The sequence below is a fragment of the Musca autumnalis genome, unplaced genomic scaffold (assembly GCF_047663935.1).
Source record: "Musca autumnalis isolate F117 unplaced genomic scaffold, ASM4766393v1 scaffold_4, whole genome shotgun sequence".
NCBI lineage: Eukaryota > Metazoa > Arthropoda > Insecta > Diptera > Muscidae > Musca > Musca autumnalis.
Window position 1 is genome coordinate 73,008,057 of NW_027411977.1, and position 19,399 is coordinate 73,027,455.

General features: G+C 36.5%; 1 protein-coding gene across 8 annotated transcripts in view; it reads left to right on the plus strand.

Annotated features, from left to right (window-relative positions):
- The window catches only part of blot (solute carrier family member bloated tubules), a 273,169-nt gene that overhangs the window by 118,934 nt on the left and 134,836 nt on the right, over positions 1 to 19,399 (plus strand). For 7 of the 8 annotated variants that reach the window (XM_073986027.1, XM_073986031.1, XM_073986032.1 and 4 more), the window contains one exon: positions 13,716 to 14,712. In XM_073986027.1, coding sequence (XP_073842128.1) covers positions 13,882 to 14,712 — 831 coding nt within the window. In that variant the 5' untranslated portion in view covers positions 13,716 to 13,881. Of the gene's footprint in view, positions 1 to 2,949; positions 3,083 to 13,715; positions 14,713 to 19,399 lie in introns of all 8 variants that reach the window. The other variant, XM_073986030.1, reaches the window with a different exon arrangement.

Consider the following 19,399-nt stretch of genomic DNA (forward strand, 5'->3'; position numbering starts at 1 on the left):
GTCCCAATCCCAGAAGATGGTATTTAATGTATACCGCCCAGCCAAGATGATGTAAAGACCCCTTCAAAATAAATTGGACGCAGTGCAATGTAGACTACTTCTATCACGGCATGGTTTGATGCAGTTCAAACGGAGTCATGGAAAAGGCACTCCATTCCTCACATTTTAACTGCTTTTGGATGCAATCCAAAGAATCACATCCATTTGCAGTTAAAATGCAGTGCTAATGGTCAGTTAAAATGCAGTGCCAAAGGGTTAGTTAAAATGCAGTGTTATGGTGTACATCTTTCAGTAATCACGCTCTTATAAAAATCATGAGTGAAAATGTATAATTGGATGCATTTCCAGATTACTTGTACTTATAATTTAACTGCATGTTTGGTGGCAAACATTTTGCTGGAACAGCAATAAATCGGCTTAAGAGTAATAAGGCAGCAGGAGCCGATGGCTTACCAGCCGAGCTGTTCAAACCCGGAGGCGACACGCTGATAAGGTGTATTCATCAGCTCGTTAGCGCCATCTGGTGTGACCCGTCCACAAGAAGGGAGATAAGACTGAATGCTGTAACTATAGGGGCATAAGTCTACTCCCTATTGCCTACAAGATCGTTGAAGGGATATTGTGCGAACGACTAATGCCTATGGTCAACGTGATAATTGGACCATACCAATGCGGCTTTAGACCTGGCAAGTCCACCATTGGCTAGATATTTAGCATGCGGCAAATCCTGGAGCAGACCCAAGAGATGCAGATCGACACCTACCACCTTTTTGTCGATTATAAAGCAGCCATCGGGTTGTCGATGCGTTCAAGGGAATTCCAAGCCATGTCTGAATTTGGCTTTAATCCACACGAGGTCCTCAGTTAAAATAGGAAAGAACCTCTCCGAAGAATATGGTACCATAAGGGGTTTCATACAAGGAGACAGCCTTTCGTGTGATCTCTTCAACATCCTGCTGGAAAAGGTTATACAAGAGGCAAACGTCAAAAGAAGTGGCACAATCTACACCAATAGCCACATGTTACTTGCTTATGCTGATGATATAGACATCATGGGCCGATCAGTAAAAGAAGTAACTGATACCTTTGTAAAGGTCGAAGGAGAATCTGCTAAAGTCCTGGGCCTGGCGGTAAACGGTGAGAAGACCAAGTTGATGGTGTCGACGCACAATACTTCCATTGAGTTCGGACCGACTGTGGAAAATGGTTCCTATAAAATTGAGGTAGTAAAAGACTTCGTCTACGCCCTCCGTACACACAACCAATGACATCAGTTGTGAAATAAAAAGAAGAATTGTATTGCCCAACAGATGCTACTTTGGTTTAAGTAAGCTGTTTAAAAACAAAGCCACATCTCGTCAAACAAATATAACGCTCTACAAAACACTGATACTACCCGTGCTGATGTATGGCGCCGAAGCCTGGGTATTTGCGCAAGCAGACATGGTAGTGCTAGGTGTGTTTGAGAGAAAAATTCTTCGAAAGATCTACGGACCAATCTGCGTTGACGGTGAATATCGACGTCACATTAACCACGAGCTGTATCTGCTATACAACGACATCAATGTTGTTCAACGTATCGAGATGCAGCGATTGCGTTGGCTAGGCCATATCATAAGAATGAGCGATGATGAACCCGCTAAAAAGGCGTATAAACACGGACCGCTTGGCGGTGCACGCAGAATTGGCAGGCCAAAGAATAGATGGCGAAACAAGTGGATGAAGAGATGAAAAGGCGCGGTATTCCAGAGTGCGAAGCAACAAATAGAGAGAAATGGAGATCTTTTCTTACTTTGGCCTTTGGAACAAATGTTCTGTAATGGGCCAACTAAGGAAGTAAGTTGTTTACATTACTACGTAATATTTGTTCGGCTTATTTGACTTTCAATTACATTCTTAGCCCACTATTATTATTAAGTTAAGCTCAGCTAAATGTTGGATGCCAAAGATGCAATTCAATCATGGGTGTGATCTGGCATGTCATCTCTTTAGCGTCTTCATCGATGAATTTTATATGATCGTGGACCCCAAAAGATGCTATTCATTTTTGGATCCAAAGCATGTCATTTACACCAATGCCTGGACATGTCATTTTAACCAATGCTTTGGCATATCATTTCCACCAATGCTTTGGCATGTCATTTTCACCAACCTATGCAATGGCATTATCATTACGACGAGAGTTTTAATAACATTAGTTGTGATTTCGAGTCTCCGACAACATCAAGCCTATTGTAAATATTTAATCTTATATATTTAGAAAAATGTGTATAAATAAAAACAAAAAAATTCATCTCTATTGCATCGATGGAATGGGTTCAAATGCTGATGAAAAGATCGGATCTTTCACGACTTCGTTTGAACCATAAAATCACGTCATCGCATGGAACTCCTTCCTTCAAATTTAGCTGGGAATGTTTTAAAATATTAATATTTTTTTGTAAGGAATTTTCCCACTGTGTCATCAAAATGTCATAAAATGTTAAGTGGCATAAGCAATTTATAAGATGTGTAAACATATGTAGCTATGACTCAACAATCACTGTTGTAGAATCTTATCTGTGAGTGTTAGAATGATTAAATCTGAGAAAATATAAACAAATCTTTCAAAGTATTTTAAACACAGATTTTGAAGTATTCGATCTTCGCATAATTAAATCACAAAATTTTATTAAGTTAAATTTGTTGGATATTTCGGGACGTAAATAGGACCTTTATGTAAGATTTTTTTTTATTGATAGATGTGTGTCAGGAAGTGGACATACTCGTACATAAATATGCCTCGAAAAGATATAATGCTGGGCATAAAACCATTAGGGTGTTATATCCATGTATTATTTTATGAGTTCTTATTTAAGATTAGATAACATCGTATGTATAAGGTGATTCGATTAAAACATCACATACAAAATCATTTAAATATATTTAAATGGAATAAATGTTATTTAGGTCATTAATAGGCCAAACTGCAACAGGAAATAATTTTTGAGAAAAAAAAGTAAAAAATTCATCACCCCAAAAACATAGACAAGGATTTTACATACGATCAACTATTCACAATGCACCGAATTGCATACAATTGGTAAGTCATTGAACTCATCGAATGGATTTTCCGCAAAATATGTTATTTCTTCAAGAAATCCCAACAAAAACCAATTACAATAACAACAATTAATGTATGTATATGAGTCAACAGCTTGTTCTGAATACGTTTAATAAAACTTCTTCAAGATTCGGTTAACGCTTATGTAAAATACGTAAATGTCATACGTTAATCAATTAACATAATTCACTTATAAATTAATTAATTATAAAACCACAAAAAAAGTGGAACAAACTCTATGGCCGAAGGCATTAAATGTTGGGAATTCTTCAAAATGAATTCACAGAAGTTAAAGTTCATTATACGGAATATTTCTTGTTCAAGCATGCATATTATGTCGTTGATGATTCATTGGGTGGGGGATTCTTTAAAGTTTTTGTGTGTCTGTCTGCCTTTTGTTTTATATTTAAGTTCTAATGAAATTCAAAATTAATTTGTTACATGTCATCATCATTCCAACTATATTAACTGAGTCAGCAGTGTTTGGCTGAAAAAAAATGCAAATTAATTTCTTAACGCCACATAACGTAACTGTTTATTATGCATTTCAAATTGTTTACCATTTTTATGACTTTGGCACGTTTCTGTTGATCACTACAAAGTGTTGTTGTTGTTGTTTGAAACTGTTTTAACAAAACAGACTGGGGCTAATATAAACAATATTAAACCCAGTTGTTGTCCCGGGAAATGTATTTGAAAGTAAAATTATTTCATGGCATTTCTGTAAACCAAACTTGAATTACACCTTTGATGCTTTGAAATAAGTTGTAATGTGTTACATAGGGTAAGTGCACCTAATGTCGGCATGTACCAGTAGTCGGCACCTTTTGAATTTGAACTCAAATAACTAAAAATTAAGAAAACAAAATAGGAAAATAATCTTAAAAATTCTTCAACAATATTGTCAGCTAACTTTATATAAAATTTCATTGAGCTAGGACCAATTATTATATCGAAATTTAAGTTTTTGTCAGTGAGTGTTTTTCACCACAACCGAAAATGCATGTTTCTTATGAAAAAAATTGTGGAGATGTTAACCTTATAAGCTCTGTAATTATTTTAAAATGAAGAAATTTTCCACAACATTTTTGTTATATAGGTAGAGAACAGTTAAAAGAACACTTTAGGAAAAGAAATTTTTAAAAAATATTTATAATTGTGCAATTTTTGCTGATGCCGACTTTAGGGACAAAAAAATATAAAATTTGCCTGAAGTCGGCATGGGGTTATAAACATTGATTTTTATCGATTACTTTTAGCTAAAAATTATAAAAAATACTAAAGAAATACTTTAAAGGCTAATTAATAAAAAAAATAGTTTCAATTTGAAAGGAACTTTAGCGATTTTAAGCAATATTAGCCATGATTTGAAGTACGTACGTTGTGGGGTGCCGACAACTGGGTATTAGATGCGGACTACTGGTACGAACTAATTTATTTAAACAATATGTTTAAATTCCCTTATTTTTTGAAGTAAAATCAATAGAAATGTATACAAATAAACTAGAAATGTATAAATAACTAATGCTTAAGCTATAGTTCTTTCAAATATTTAAGAAAAAATGTAAAGTATGCATTTTTTCTTTATTTAAATATAACATGCCGACTACTGGATCATATCATGCCGACTATTGGGGAATGGTGCCGACTACTGGTGAAAAAGCAGTATTTCACTAAAATTGTAATTTTTGCATGTTGAACAGAAATAATCAAAAAAATTGTTTATATTATCTAAAACTACACAAAATAACGAATCATAACAACTTAAATTTAATTTGATTGGATATTTAGACTCGGAATGACATACGGCAGAAGATACGAGAATCCTTAAAGTGCCGACTACTGGTGCACTTACCCTATTCGACACTTAAACGTGTCTTTCTACTAAAAATTATTTCCCATCCACTAAAATCAGACATCTTTGTTTTCTTCCCTTATTTATAATATGAACAAGTAAGAACGGCGTTAAGTTCCGCCGGGCCGAACTTTTTATACCCTCCACCACGAACTTTATTGAAGTGAATAGGAAGAAGCAATTCCTCTTATTGCAGGAGTAGTATGTATATCCCAACAGATAATACTCTCTTCAAAAGAGCTCATATTTACAATTTTCCGAATTGAGTTTTTGAACTCCTGTAGGCCTATTCTGTAACTTTAATCGATTGAAAAGTTGTTAAAATTTCTTTTGTTTTTGTAATAACTACAAAACAAACAAATGAAATTGTTGTAAAACAAACAATGAGTAAAGTTGTTAAAAAGTTACTGAATAGGGGGGCTGGTAACACACAATATTAGATTACAACAATCTCGCTTCGAAAAATTGACAAAAAACTCTCGAAATACATAAAATTGGGTAATACCAGCTAGACTTAAACCTGGATATATATGGACAGTTTGTTTGCTAGTAAGTTTTATATCTTCTGGGAACACAAAAATCCTATTCACGACCAATTCGCTAGAAAAATGTGACTAAAATCTTCAAAAAATCTTAAATGGTTGCTACGTTTATATGTGGGGCTATAACAAAAGGTGAACCTCTGATTTTTTGCAAGGGACGTTTTGTACTTGTATAAATGTCATGTACCTTTAGTGAAGACTAAATACCAAATTTCAGTTATTTCGGTTAAATAATATGGCTAAAACTTTCAAAACACCTAAAATCGGAGAGTACCGTTCTTTGGAGGCTATAGGAAGTCATTTTGATGGGATATTGAGGCAACAATCCTCAAAATACATACCAAAATCGGGAGGTACCATTCTGTGGGGGCTATATGAAAAACATAAAGTCCCAACTAAATGCAGCCAGAACAAGATCGATAAAACTTACCTTAAAAAGACACTATAATGAGTTGGATAAGAAAGTTAAAAAAAAGTGCCAGAAACGACAAAAGACATTGGGCAGAAAATATGGCAGTACAAGCGGAAACTGCAGCATTATCCAAGAAAACAAAAGAAATGTACCAAACAATTAAGAAGCTCAGTGGAAAAAAGACAACAATTTTCAAAAGGTAAACCTTTAGTTGGCCCAGATGGAACATCACACACAAACAGCCAATCTCAACTTGATATATGGGTACATCACTATACCAACATTCTGTCCATAAACCAAACAGTTCGGAATTCCAATATCTGCAATTAAGATTGGCTGTTGCATCACGAGACAAGAGACGACATAAGCACAGCACCTCCTTCCATAGACGAAATATGTCATGCCATATGATCTTTAAAAAATAGTAAATCAGCAGGCATTGATTAAATCGAACCTGAAATGTTAAAAGCAAACCCATTCACAAGTGAATTGATCTTACATCCAGTCGTCAGCAACTTTTGGAGTACTGGGGAATTGCCATCCGACCTGAAGGAAGGACTGGTAATAAATGTGCCAAAAAAGGCAATCTTTCTCAATGCTGAAAGTACAGGGGAATAACACTTTTAAGCAATGCAAATAAAACAATTGCATATATTTTAAACGACCGAATTTCATCAGCAATTTCACCCGAACTAAGAAAGCAGCAAGCTGGCTTTCGACAAAACTATTCCTGTGTGGATCACATAAATACTCTAAGAATCATCATAGAGCAATCTATAGAACTAGATCATCATTATATCTAACGTTTATAAACTTTCAAAAAGCATTCGATACTATACGCCACAGTGCCATATGGGCGTCCCTGGTATGCAAGGGTGTTCTCACACTGCAGAATTTTGCACGACGGCTTAACTAGCCAGAAAATTAAAATATGTTCAGGAGTAAGACAAAGATGCGTATTATCGCCGCTCCTTTTTAATATTGTTCTAGACACGGTGATGGCTGCTGCGACGCGGGAGCTTGGCGGCATCATGTGGGGTTTAAACGGCAGATTGACTGATTTAGACTACGCTGATGATATATGCCTTTTGTCGTATCAGAACTCAAACATGCAACATCAAATAAACCAAGTTCAGGAGTATGCGCAGAGAGCTGGCCTTCATAAAGACATATCTAAGACTAAATGCATGCGCATCAATGCTGGAAACGCAACACCATTAACCTTGGACAATACACCTTTGGAAGAAGTAGAAGAATTTATTTATCTCGGCAGTATGCTAACGTCGACAGGAGGCTCTGAAGAAGATATAAATAGCCGCATGCGAAAGGCAAAACAAGCATTCGGAGCACTCAACAATATATGGAGATCATCGCAAATCAGACGTAGTACAAAAATACGACTATTCAACTCAAATGTAAAATCTGTCCTATTGTACGGATGCGAAACATTGAACATGTCCTCAAGAATAGCGAACTCACTCCAGGCATTCGTCAATAGATGCTTAAGAAGAATTTTGAGAACGCATTGGCCTAACGTGATTAATCTCCAATCAATCTCTTTATGAAAGGTGCAACCAAAATCCAATAGTCAAGGAAATCAAAGAAAATGGAGATGACCCACCCATCTGAGGAAACAAGAAGGAAATATTGCCAAGGAAGCCCTTGAGTGGAACCCGCAAGGTAGCCGCCGTAGAGGTAGACCTTTGCTAACGTGGAGACGGCAAGTTTTAGAAGAACTGAAGGCCTGCGTACATAAGCTGCTTTGCCTGATTGCCTTGCTTTGCTGCTTCAATAAAAAAATAAAAGAACAAAGAAGGCCGACCCAATTTCCAACTGATGGCAACCCAGTTCGAAATTTCGTCTTTATTCTATTATTTTTATTACGTCAGAAATGAAGCAGGTAAGCAAGGCAATCAGGCAAAGCAGCTTATGTACGCAGGCCTTGAGGAAGGCGAATAAATCATGGAATGAAATTAAAACTTTAGCTTTAAATAGAAATAATTGGAAAAATTTTGTTGTGGCCCTATGTTCCACCTAGGAGCCTTGATATTAATAAAAAATAATATATGAAGATGAGGACTTATATAGACAGACTTCAGGTGGAAATTTTTATACCCCTAACGAGGACTAAATATAAAATTTCAGTCATTTCGGTAGGATATTGAGGCCACAACCTTCAAAATATGAAAACGTGGTCCTATATCGACAAATTTCAGATGGAAAGTTTTATACCCACAACATAGACTAACTAACGATCTTCAGTCATTTCGGTGGGATATTGAGGACACAACCTTCAAAATACCGAAAATCGGGAGGTATAGTTCTATGGGGGCTATATGAAGACATGGACCTATACCAACATATTTCAGGTGGAAAGTTTTACACCCCCCCAACAAACACTAATTACCAAATGTCAGTCATTTCGGTGGGATAATGAGGCCACAACCTTTAAAATATCGAAAATCGGAAGGTACTGCTCTATGGAGCCTATATGAAACGTGGTCCTATGCCAACAAACTTCCGATGGAAAGTTTTGCACCCCCAATGAAGACTAACTACCTAATTTCAGTGGTTTAGGTGGGAAATTGAGTACACAACCTTCAAAATACCGAAAATCGGGAGGAACTGTTCAATGGGGGCTATATAAAGACGTGGACTTATACCGACATATTTCAGGTGGAAAGTTTTGTACCCCCAATGAAGAAATACAAAAATTCTGCCATTTCGGTGTTATGATGAGGCTAAGACTGTTCTATGGGGGCTATATCAAAACGTGGATCGATATGGCCCACTTTCAATATCAAACATCCTAGGAGTAATGGAAACTTCTGTACCAAACAAGTAAAAAAGTATCAGTTTTCCAACAGAGTATATACCCTCAGCATGTATGTATTGAAAAACATTTTTCTCAAAAACGTATGTGGCCTTAAGAATTTTGGGCGTATGAACTTGCCGTCAAAGTTAGGAAGTGTGGCTTATTTTGGGTGCCACCGTGGTGCAATGGTATACACACCCGCCTTGCATGTAGAGCAGACATGACCAAAAAGAGAACGGAGAAAATTCAAAATATTGGCAACTTATAACAGTGTGTTAGTAAGTTTGTATTCACGCAAGCTATAAAACAATAACAAATCAAAACATTTGTTCTCTTTTGTACGCTCTTTCTGTGCATTCGGGTCGTGTGTGTGTAAATTGCCGAAAATCATCGGCACCGCCGTGTCAAAGAAGAACACATTTGATGTAGAGTGTCGTGGGTTCGATTCCCCGGCTAGGCAACATCAGATTTTCATCGGTGGCAAAATACCCCTCAGTAATGTTGGCGACATTTCCTGAGTATTTCAGCCATGTAAAACTTCTCTACAAAAGTTGTGTCTTAGACATGCCGTTCGGACTCGGCGATAAACTGTAGGTCCCATATCATTGAGCTACTATGAATCGGGGTGCACTCACAGATATGAGAGAAGTCTCCCTTGTCCCGCCTGGGATGTTTGATATTATTTGATATTATTATTATTATTATTATTATATTATTATTATTATTGTTATTATTGTTATTATTATTATTATTATTATTGTTATTATTATTACTATTATTATTATTATTACTATTATTATTATTATTATTATTATGATTATTATTATTATTTTATTATTATTATTGTTATTATTATTGTTATTATTATTATTGTTATTATTATTATTATTATTTTATTATTATTATTATTATTATTGTTATTATTATTATTATATTAGTTTAGGAGTCATTGCTCTCGATATGACCATTATATCGGGAAACATGGATTTACCCATGAAAAACATTCGGTAAAATTTTCCAAAGGATTTTCGCACAGATCCTTAACCGCACTTAAACAGAAATGTTGATCATTTGTGTGGGTGGTACCCTAAGGAATGAATCGATAGGGTCCACATTTGAACATAAACTATGTTTGGACCAAATACTTCGAGTTCCAAAGTTTGGACCAAATCAGTTGATCCGTTTGTGAGTTATTACGCTTAACATTTTTCGAACTTTTGTGGGGGGAGGTAACGGAAGGAGTGGACCTATAAGCACCATCTTCGAATTTCATCCAAAGTTTGGACCAAATCGGTTGCTCCCTTTATGAGATATTGCGCTTACCATTTTACTGAATTTAGTGAACTTTTTGTGGGGGAGATACCGCCAGGAGTAGACCTATAAGCTCCAACTTAGAATTTCATCTAATATTTGAAGAGGTATTACGATATGCAAAGTATGGACCAACGCAGTATTCGGTTCGGGAGTTGTCGTGAGCACCAGCCTCTACACATGCTGGCCGTAGGTTTTTTATACTCTCAGCATTTATGCTAACGAGGGTATATACATTTTCATACGGGTAAAATGTGACTCATCGAAATAATGGTTTTAGACCCAAAGAATGTTTGGACGAAATGTGTTTCAGACAATTTGGAGTCGATTTAGCAATGTCCGTCCGTCTGTCTGGCTGTTTGGAGCGCACGATAACTCTCGAGCGGATGACCCGATTTACACAAAATATTACGAAGGCCACATTTTGGACTAAAACGGCAGATCCGTTCGAGAGTTATCTTACGCTCCAACCACTACACACCGTGTCATAGTGCCTTTCAGACTATTTGCTCAGGAAGTATGGACTTGCCCCTGATGAAACCTGTACCGTCGTATGGGGGGCAGTGAATACAAATTGCTACAACAAAAATCAAAGCGATTCAAGAGGAGGTCCTAACCTGCACTTTTCCTAAATTTTGTGTGGGAGGTATCCGAAGGAGTTGACATATATAGTCCATATTCTAATCTGATCTATGTCTCGTAGAAATATTACGATGTCCAAAGTATGGACCAAATCGGCCACTACCTTCGAGAGTTATTGTGCGCACCATTTTAAGGAAATTTGTTGAACTTTTGTTGCGAATGTACCCAAAGGAGTGGACTGATAAGGTCCATCTTAGAACTTAAGTTAACTTTGGGCAAAATATTACGATTGCCAAATTTTGGATCGATTTGGTTTATCCGTTAGAGTTGTGTAGTTCCGGAACGAACTAGTTCCAAGGAACTATTCCGGACAAGGAACTATTGGAACTATATTCAGTGCTTGCGTTTATATAGTTCCTTCAGTTCATATATGTAGTTCCTTTGGCTTGAGATGAGTTTAAGCATTAAGCTCGAAACGAGACCAAATTTTTTCCACATGTAGGTCTCGTTACCCTGATACGTCCATACTTCCCGATATATGGGCTTCCGAAATTCCGAAAATTCCCTTGTCAAATGTCGGCTACTTAGAGAAAAAAATTTCAATTTAAAAGATATTTTGTTCCGGTGTCCCAGATGTTCACCTGCCCATAGCAGAAAGTCTTAAATCCCTGGGCGAAGGCCGGCTTTATAGAGCTTAATGCTTAAACTCAACTTCCTTTCGTTATTCTCGTTCCTTCAATTTAAAGCCTACGTCGGTGGTTTGTCTTTCTGTTTTTTCGCTACAATTTATTTAGTTTTATGTCATTCATCCAGCAAACCACGAAAAAATTTCGTTCTCGGAACTATTTTGAACAAAAAGTGCTACGAAAGATGAAGATTCGTTGAACTATTTCGGTCTCGGAACTATTTGGAACAAAAAGAGCGACGAAAGATGAAGATTCTTTGAACTATTTCGGTTTCGCAACTATTTGCAACGAAAAGAACGATGAAACGTTGAACTATATCGGTCTCGGAACTTTTCGGAACTATATTAAGAAACTGGTTCCTTTTGGGAAAAGGAATTAGAAGGATCGATCCGCTCAGGGAACTAGATTGCCTAATTCTACACATATTCGAACTTTATCTATGTTTGGTAGAAATATTATGACGTGCAAAGTATGTACCAAATCGGTTAGTCCTTTCGAGAGTTATAGTGTGCATAATTTTTGCGAAAAAAATGAACTTTTCTGAAGGAGGTAGCCGAGGGAGTAGCCCAATATGGTCCATCTCCAAACTTAAACTAATTTTGGACATAATATTACGAAAGCCAAATTTTGGATCAAACCGGTTAATCTGTTCGAGAGTTATCGTGCACTCCAGCCAGACAGACAGAAGGACATCGCTAAATCGATTCCAAATTGTCTGAAACTGATGTCCAAACATACTTGGTATCTAAAACCATTATTTCGAGGAGGCAAGTGTATATATACATAATTACACAGCTCTATTTTAAAAATTGGGAGCTGTATTTTGATTTCCAAAGGCGGACGGGCGGTCCACGTTTTGATATAGCCCCCATAGAACGGTACCTCCCGATTTTCGGTATTTTGAAAGTTTTAGCTTCATTATCCTACCAAAATGGTTGAAATTTAGTACGTAGTCTTCTTTAGGGGTACAAAATTTCCCCCCAGAATTTTGTCGGTGTCGGTCCACACCTTCATATAGCCCCCATAGAACGGTACCTCCCGATTTTCGGTATTTTGAACGTTTTAGCTTCATTATCACACCGAAATGTCTGAAATTTGGTACTTAGTCTACGTTGGTGGTATAAAACTTTCCCCCAGAACTTTGTCTCTATTGGTCCATGCCTTCATATATCCCCCATAGAACGGTACCTCCCGATTTTCGGTATTTTGAACGTTATGACCTCAATATTCCACCGAAATGGCTGAAATTAGACGTCGTTGGGGGTACTCAAACTTCCCCTTTAAATTTGTCGGTATAGGTCGACGCCTTCATATAGCCCCCATGGAAAGGTACCTCCCGATTTTTCATATTTTGAAGGTTGTGTCTTGAATATTCCACCAAACTGGCTGAAATTTGGTATTTAGTCATCAATGTGATATTAAACTGTTCGCCAGAAATATGTCTGTACAGGTCCACGCTTTCATATTGCCCAATTTCTGACTAAAATTCGTCGGTGTAGGTCCACGTTTCGATATAGCCCCCATAGAACGGTACCTCCCGATTTTCGTTATATTGAAGATTGTGACGTCAATGTCCAACCGAAATGGCTGAAATTCGTTATTCGTCTTCCAAGAGTTATAAAATAGTCCAGAAGAGTATTATCAGTATAGCTTTACGTCTTCCTATATCCCCATAGAAGCGTACTTCATGATTTTCGGTATTTTTAAGATTTAGCCACATTCTCTTACCGAAATATAGGATATTTGATATTTACTCGTAGTCTTCTTTCAGCCTAAAAACTTTCCGTCAGAAATTTGTCGGTATACATCGACGTTTTGAAATAGCCCCCATAGAATGGTGCCTCACATTGTTCTACCGAAATTACTGAAATTTAGTATTAAGTCTTCTTCATACACGAAAGGAAACTAATTATTCCATTTTACTTCAATACAACTTGTGGTGGATGGTATAGCAAGTTCGGCCCGGCCGAACTTAACGCCGTTCTTACTTGTTTTAAGTTTTGTTTTAATAAATTTTAATACTATGCTGGGCATTCATTCAATTGAATATTTGCATTTTAGTATGGAAATTATTTTGGTCCATTGTATGTGATTTTTTCAATACGAACATGATTACCATCTTCTTGTCTGTTAAATATTCCCCAGCTATTATTTAATGTTGAACACATGGCCCATACACCGCGTATTTCAATGTCAAATTGTTGAATATCGTGATCTACGGAGTCTTGACCATTGATTATTTCCGTATATCTTCCTATTGTTAGCAAATTGTATTTCAAAGATATTATCATCCTCATCATCATTATAATTAAGAAAATTCAGCTGAGAAGCAGAAACATAAAGTTTATAAAAAGAAATAATTAATATTAATTTATGTTTTTTTTTCTACTGCTTTGCATTTTTTTACAGATACGCCTTATTAGACACTCAGACAATTCATAAAACATCATCACGGGCCCTCAAGTTAATGTTATATTGAAGAAGATAAAAGGAAACAAGTTTTTGTCGAACGAATGAATGAACAAACATTTGAATGACAAAATAAATGTGAGAGAGAAAAACGCCGCACACCACAATGAATCCCATATTTAAAACTCGAACAAGTGATGAAGCACTTGATGAACATTTGCAACAATTGAAAACTATTGTTGCCTCTCGCCGGCAGAACAATAAACAGCAACAGTCACAGCTGGCCACGTACACAGAAAGTGAAGCACCAACAATGGCTTCAGCAACATCTGCCACAGATGCAATTTCCAGCCACAAGCCGTATCCAAAGCAACAACACGCATACAATCACAATCACACTGAAGATGGAATGCGTATACGAAGTGATTCCTCTGCCACAAGTATCTATGTAATGGGCGCAAATGCAGCCAGTAGTGGTCATGATGCCTATTCAAGTAATCCACCCACAATGGATCGTAAACAGGAACATCGTTTATCCTGGGTTAATATGCGACGTCGTGCCGATGGTTCTGTATCGGAAATAGATGGTCGTAGACCGCCCATAACTCCCTCACCACAAACAACCCGTAGTTATATTTCGAATATAACCACAACAGAAATGATGAGTTCTTCGGATGGTCGTAGTACGGCTCTGAGGAATGGCGGTGTTGGTGGTGGTGGAGGAGGTACAATAAGTGGTCGTACAACAGCCACCTCGGGCCACATGAGTACCAGCGGTGTCACAACCATTAGTGGCAGTAACAATACCCTCAACGACATACATTCCGATTATCATAGTCAGGAGGTGGGTGGCAGTCGAGATTTTCATAATTTTTCCCGAAATGTAGCATCATCACCGATGAAACAGCATAACTATTCGGCCAATGGTAGTTTTAATTTGGCTAATGGCAGCACCGTTAAATTGTTAGCCGGTAACGATGATGAAACCAATCAACAGGTGAGTTTGGATTGTAAAATTGACAGTTTATTGTAATAAAGGCAAAGCTTGGGTCAAAATCCCAAGAATTTTGGTAATCACTAGAAGCCACAGTAGAATAAAACAAGTAAGCCAATGCTATAGTAGGAGGGGCCGACCATGTAATACCCTACACCCTGGAAATTAGCTTTCCACATATCAACATTTCTTTATGGAACAAATAAACTTATTGTAAGAAGTAAATTTGTGGATTCTGGTACCGAATACCACCAAGCTTAAATAATAACATAATAATTGTTTCACAAACATCCCAAAAGGAACAACGCTCAATGATATGGAACCCACAGCTTATCTCCGAGCCCAAACGGCGTGTCCTAAGACACCATTTGTAGTGTAGTTTTACATGATTGAAATACTCAGAAAATGTCGCAAACCTTAATGAAGAATATATTGCAACCGTTGAAAAAAGGTGGCAAAGCGACCCATGCTGCAATATATGTAAAAAAATCCAATTGGACAATTAAAACGTTAGGGCACCATGTAATTTGTAATAATGCAACAACTGGGCATGGGAAATTGTGGTTCTCTACACAAAACCCATTATATATTAAGCAGTAGGCCCGTTATCCAGCAGACACTTTATTTCAATTTTCAATCAGTAGTTCTATTTTCATATGTAGTCTACTTTGCCGGTATATGCCCTCCAGGAAATAAAATATAGACCAACAAGTAAGAACGACGTTAAGTTCCGCCGGGCCGAACTTGCTATACCCTCCACCACAAGTTGTATTGAAGTAAAATGGAACAATTAGTTTCCTTTCGTGTATGAAGAAGACTTAATACTAAATTTCAGTAATTTCGGTAGAACAATGTGAGGCACCATTCTATGGGAGCTATTTCAAAACGTCGATCTATACCGACAAATTTCTGACGGAAAGTTTTTAGGCTGAAAGAAGAGTAAATATCAAATATCCTATATTTCGGTAAGAGAATGTGGCTAAAACTTAAAAAATACCGAAAATCATGAAGTACGCTTCTATGGGGATATAGGAAGACGTGGACCTATACTGATAATACTCTTCTGGACTATTTTATAACTCTTGGAAGACGAATAACGAATTTCAGCCATTTCGGTTGGATATTGACGTCACAATCTACACCGACGAATTTCAGTCAGAAATGGGGCAATATGAAAGCGTGGACTAAACACCTGCATGGATACAACTGAATATATCAGTTCCGACATTTTTCAACATTGAGTGAGTATGGATATGTAGAATGTAGTTTCAGTTACAAGTTGATACTGATACTTTTTCAAACAGGTATGATATGAGTTGGTATAGACAGAAAAAAAGGAACATATTTGTTTATATTTGGTTTGTACAAACTGATATAAATGGATATTGGTGTGATACAATAAGTATTTATTGTATGTAGCCCAAACAAAATAGGAATTGAAATAGAAAAATTCCCACAGAGCTGAATTTTGGTGGAAAAGTAGGATTTGTCATTACAAATGAGGTCCTAAAAATCTCTGTTGATCCCAAGCGCGCGAAGAACTTATTCATGGTCATAGGTCATATTTTTGGTTTTTTTACATATATATCTCAAAAACTGTGAGCCTTACCAAAAAGTGACTAAAGCAATAGACAACGACCGTAAAACTCTCTATAAGATATCGCGTTCCTAAAAGTCAAATAATAATGATATGCACATATAAAGCACCTATAACTTATTTGACCCGAAAGTCAGGATACAAAATCTGGTTAGACATGGTGCTACTGGACCGAGTACTACAAACCAAATCAAAAATGTGAATTTCGAATTTCTTTAGAATCATTCCATGGACCAATAACAAATTCTGCATTATGAAAACCATTAGGAATAACAAAATCGTTTAATTTGTTATGGAGGGTATATTATGTTTGTCATTCTGTTTGTAACTCCTCGAAATAATAATTTAAGATCATATAAAGTGTATATATTCTTTATCAGCCTGCTTGTACACCGATATAGCCCCATGACTGTACTTCTGTGGAAATGACTTTAATGTCCGAAGTATGTAGGTGGATAATACTTCGGTAAATGTATTGTAGGTCCATTCAGCTTGGAACAACCCCTACCTTACAAAGTGACGCGTCGTTTTAAGGACTTTTGAAGGTATTATTCTCTTAAGGTCAATCCCCGACCAGAACAACAACATTTTCGGCGGTGGTGGCCTGAGTATTTCAGCCATGAAAACTTATTTACAATTTGTGTCGTAAGATACTCCGTTCAGGCTCGGCGATAAAAGTAGGTCCCATATTATTGTGCCAATATGAATCGCTGTGCATTCATTGATATGGAAGAAGTATGCCTTCTCCCTTCCGGGATGTTGTAGGCACATATAATATGTAAGTATTTGTTAAACTAACCATAGGAAAGCAAATATGTTACTCTGTCTATCTCCCTCTCTTTTTAATCAGTACCACACCAATTTAACACGTTCGGGGACGTGAATGCTATAGATTCATTTTCATAGCATTCACTTCCAAAGTCAATTTTTAGTCATTTACTTGTATACAATCGAATGTTTTTGTGATTAATGTACGAGGGCGGGTCGGAAACTTCTTAGCCTATCAATGAAAGAGAATAGTTAGTTTTTCAAAAATATTTTTATTTTTCAATATAATCTCCTGAAACTTCAAAACACTTAGTCCAACGCTTTTATAGCAATTCTGTCCCTTGATTAAAATAGTTTTCCTCAAGGTCTTCAAAATAGTGGTTTACAACTGTAATTGCATCTTTATTTGAGGTAAAAAGCTTGCAAGGAAGGGTTTTTTTTTAGATTTGGGAACAAGTAAAAGTCACTGGGAGCTAAATCAGGAGAAAAGGTGGGTGGTCAAGCAACTCGTACTTTAATTCGTTGATTTTAGCCATTGTTAAAACACTCTTGTGCGCTGGTGCGTTGTCTTGATGAAAAATTATTTTTTTGTGTTGTAAGCCAGGACGTTTTTCTCGAATTTGTACATTTAATTGATTCAAAAGGTTGCAATAGTACTCTGAATTTATTGTTTTACCCTTTTGCAGATAGTCAATCAATAAAATACCTTTGAAGTCCCAAAAAAACGTTGCCATAACCTTACCAGCCGATTGAATTGTTTTTGCCTTCTTTGGGGCACTTCCTCCAGCTTCAGTCCATTGTTTGGATTGTTCGTTTGTCTCTGGAGTATAGTGGTGGATCCATGTCTCATCAACAGTTATGAACTTACTTACTTACTTACTTAGCTGGCCCATTACAGAACATTTGTTCTATAGGCCGAACTAAGAAGAGATCTCCATTCCTCTCTATTTGTTGCTTTGCTCTCTGGAATACCGCGCCTTGTCATCTCATCATCCACTTGTTTGCGCCATCTATTCCTTGGCCTGCCAATTCTGCGTGCACCGCCATGTGACATGTGGCAACAGTTATGAAACGACGCTTAAAATCCATTTTATTTCGCTTAAAACGATCCAAACAAGCTTGAGAAATGTTCATTATTATGCGTTTTTGATCGACTGTTAACAAATGCGGCACCCATCTTGCAGAAAGCTTTTTCATCTGTAGTTCTTCATGCACAATTAACTGGACTCGATCATTTGAGATGCCCATGATATTAGCAATTTCACGCGCTTTTATTCGTCGATCATTTAATACCATATCATGCACTTTGGCTACAATTTCTGTTGTTGTTGCTGTTTTTGGACGTCCACTACGTGGTTCATCTTCAATGCTTGTACGACCACGTTTAAATTCTGCAACCCAATTTTTTACTGTTGCACATGAAGGAGCACTTTCACCCAACACACATATCATTATGAATTTCTTGTCCGGATAAACCTTTTTTATGTAAATATTTAATGACAGCATGCATTTCTAATTTTTCCATTGTAAAAAAATTGCGGATGCGTCTTTTTTGAACACCTGTTTCTATATGAAGGAGTTGCCAGATCGAAACTAAATTTAACATGTGTTCATAACAGAGATGGAAGTTTCCAAAACACTTAACTATTTTCTGTTTATACCGCGCTTTTTGTGCTAGGCTAAGAAGTTTCCGAACTGCCCTCGTACATAATACGACTAATTTCATAAATATCCATAGGACAATAAATAAAAAATTATAATAATATTAATAGTTAATTAATAAATACAAAAAAAAAGTAATTCCGAAAAAATTGGGTGTCATTTTTTGCACCTCTCTGAAAATATTTGGAATATAATAAAACTATTTTTCATTATTAGGTCGGAAACTTTTCTAGTAGCCCTCGTACATTCCACTCACTGAAACCAGAAAAACATTCAAATTGGTGCGTTCAGTTGTAAGAGTTTATGTCTTTAATATTTTTTTATCCCCTAAATAATAAAAATGTTTAATAATTTAAATTTTTATGAATTTTTCCTTAGAACTTATTCACACATGCCTGTTACACCTATAGTATCTGTTGGTATCTGTAGTATTTGAAAAATATCTGTTGTACAATAGATATTTGAGAACGAAAAAACAAATAAAGTTCTCACTCGTTCATATACAACACAGAACTGTTTCTAACAGTTATGTTATTGTGAGTATACACAATCCAAACAATATCATAACTGTTACACTCATTCCCACATTTATATCATATTATATCTGTTATGTATATGATATATCTGTTTTGTTGATATAAACAGTTATACCATTGCACGTGT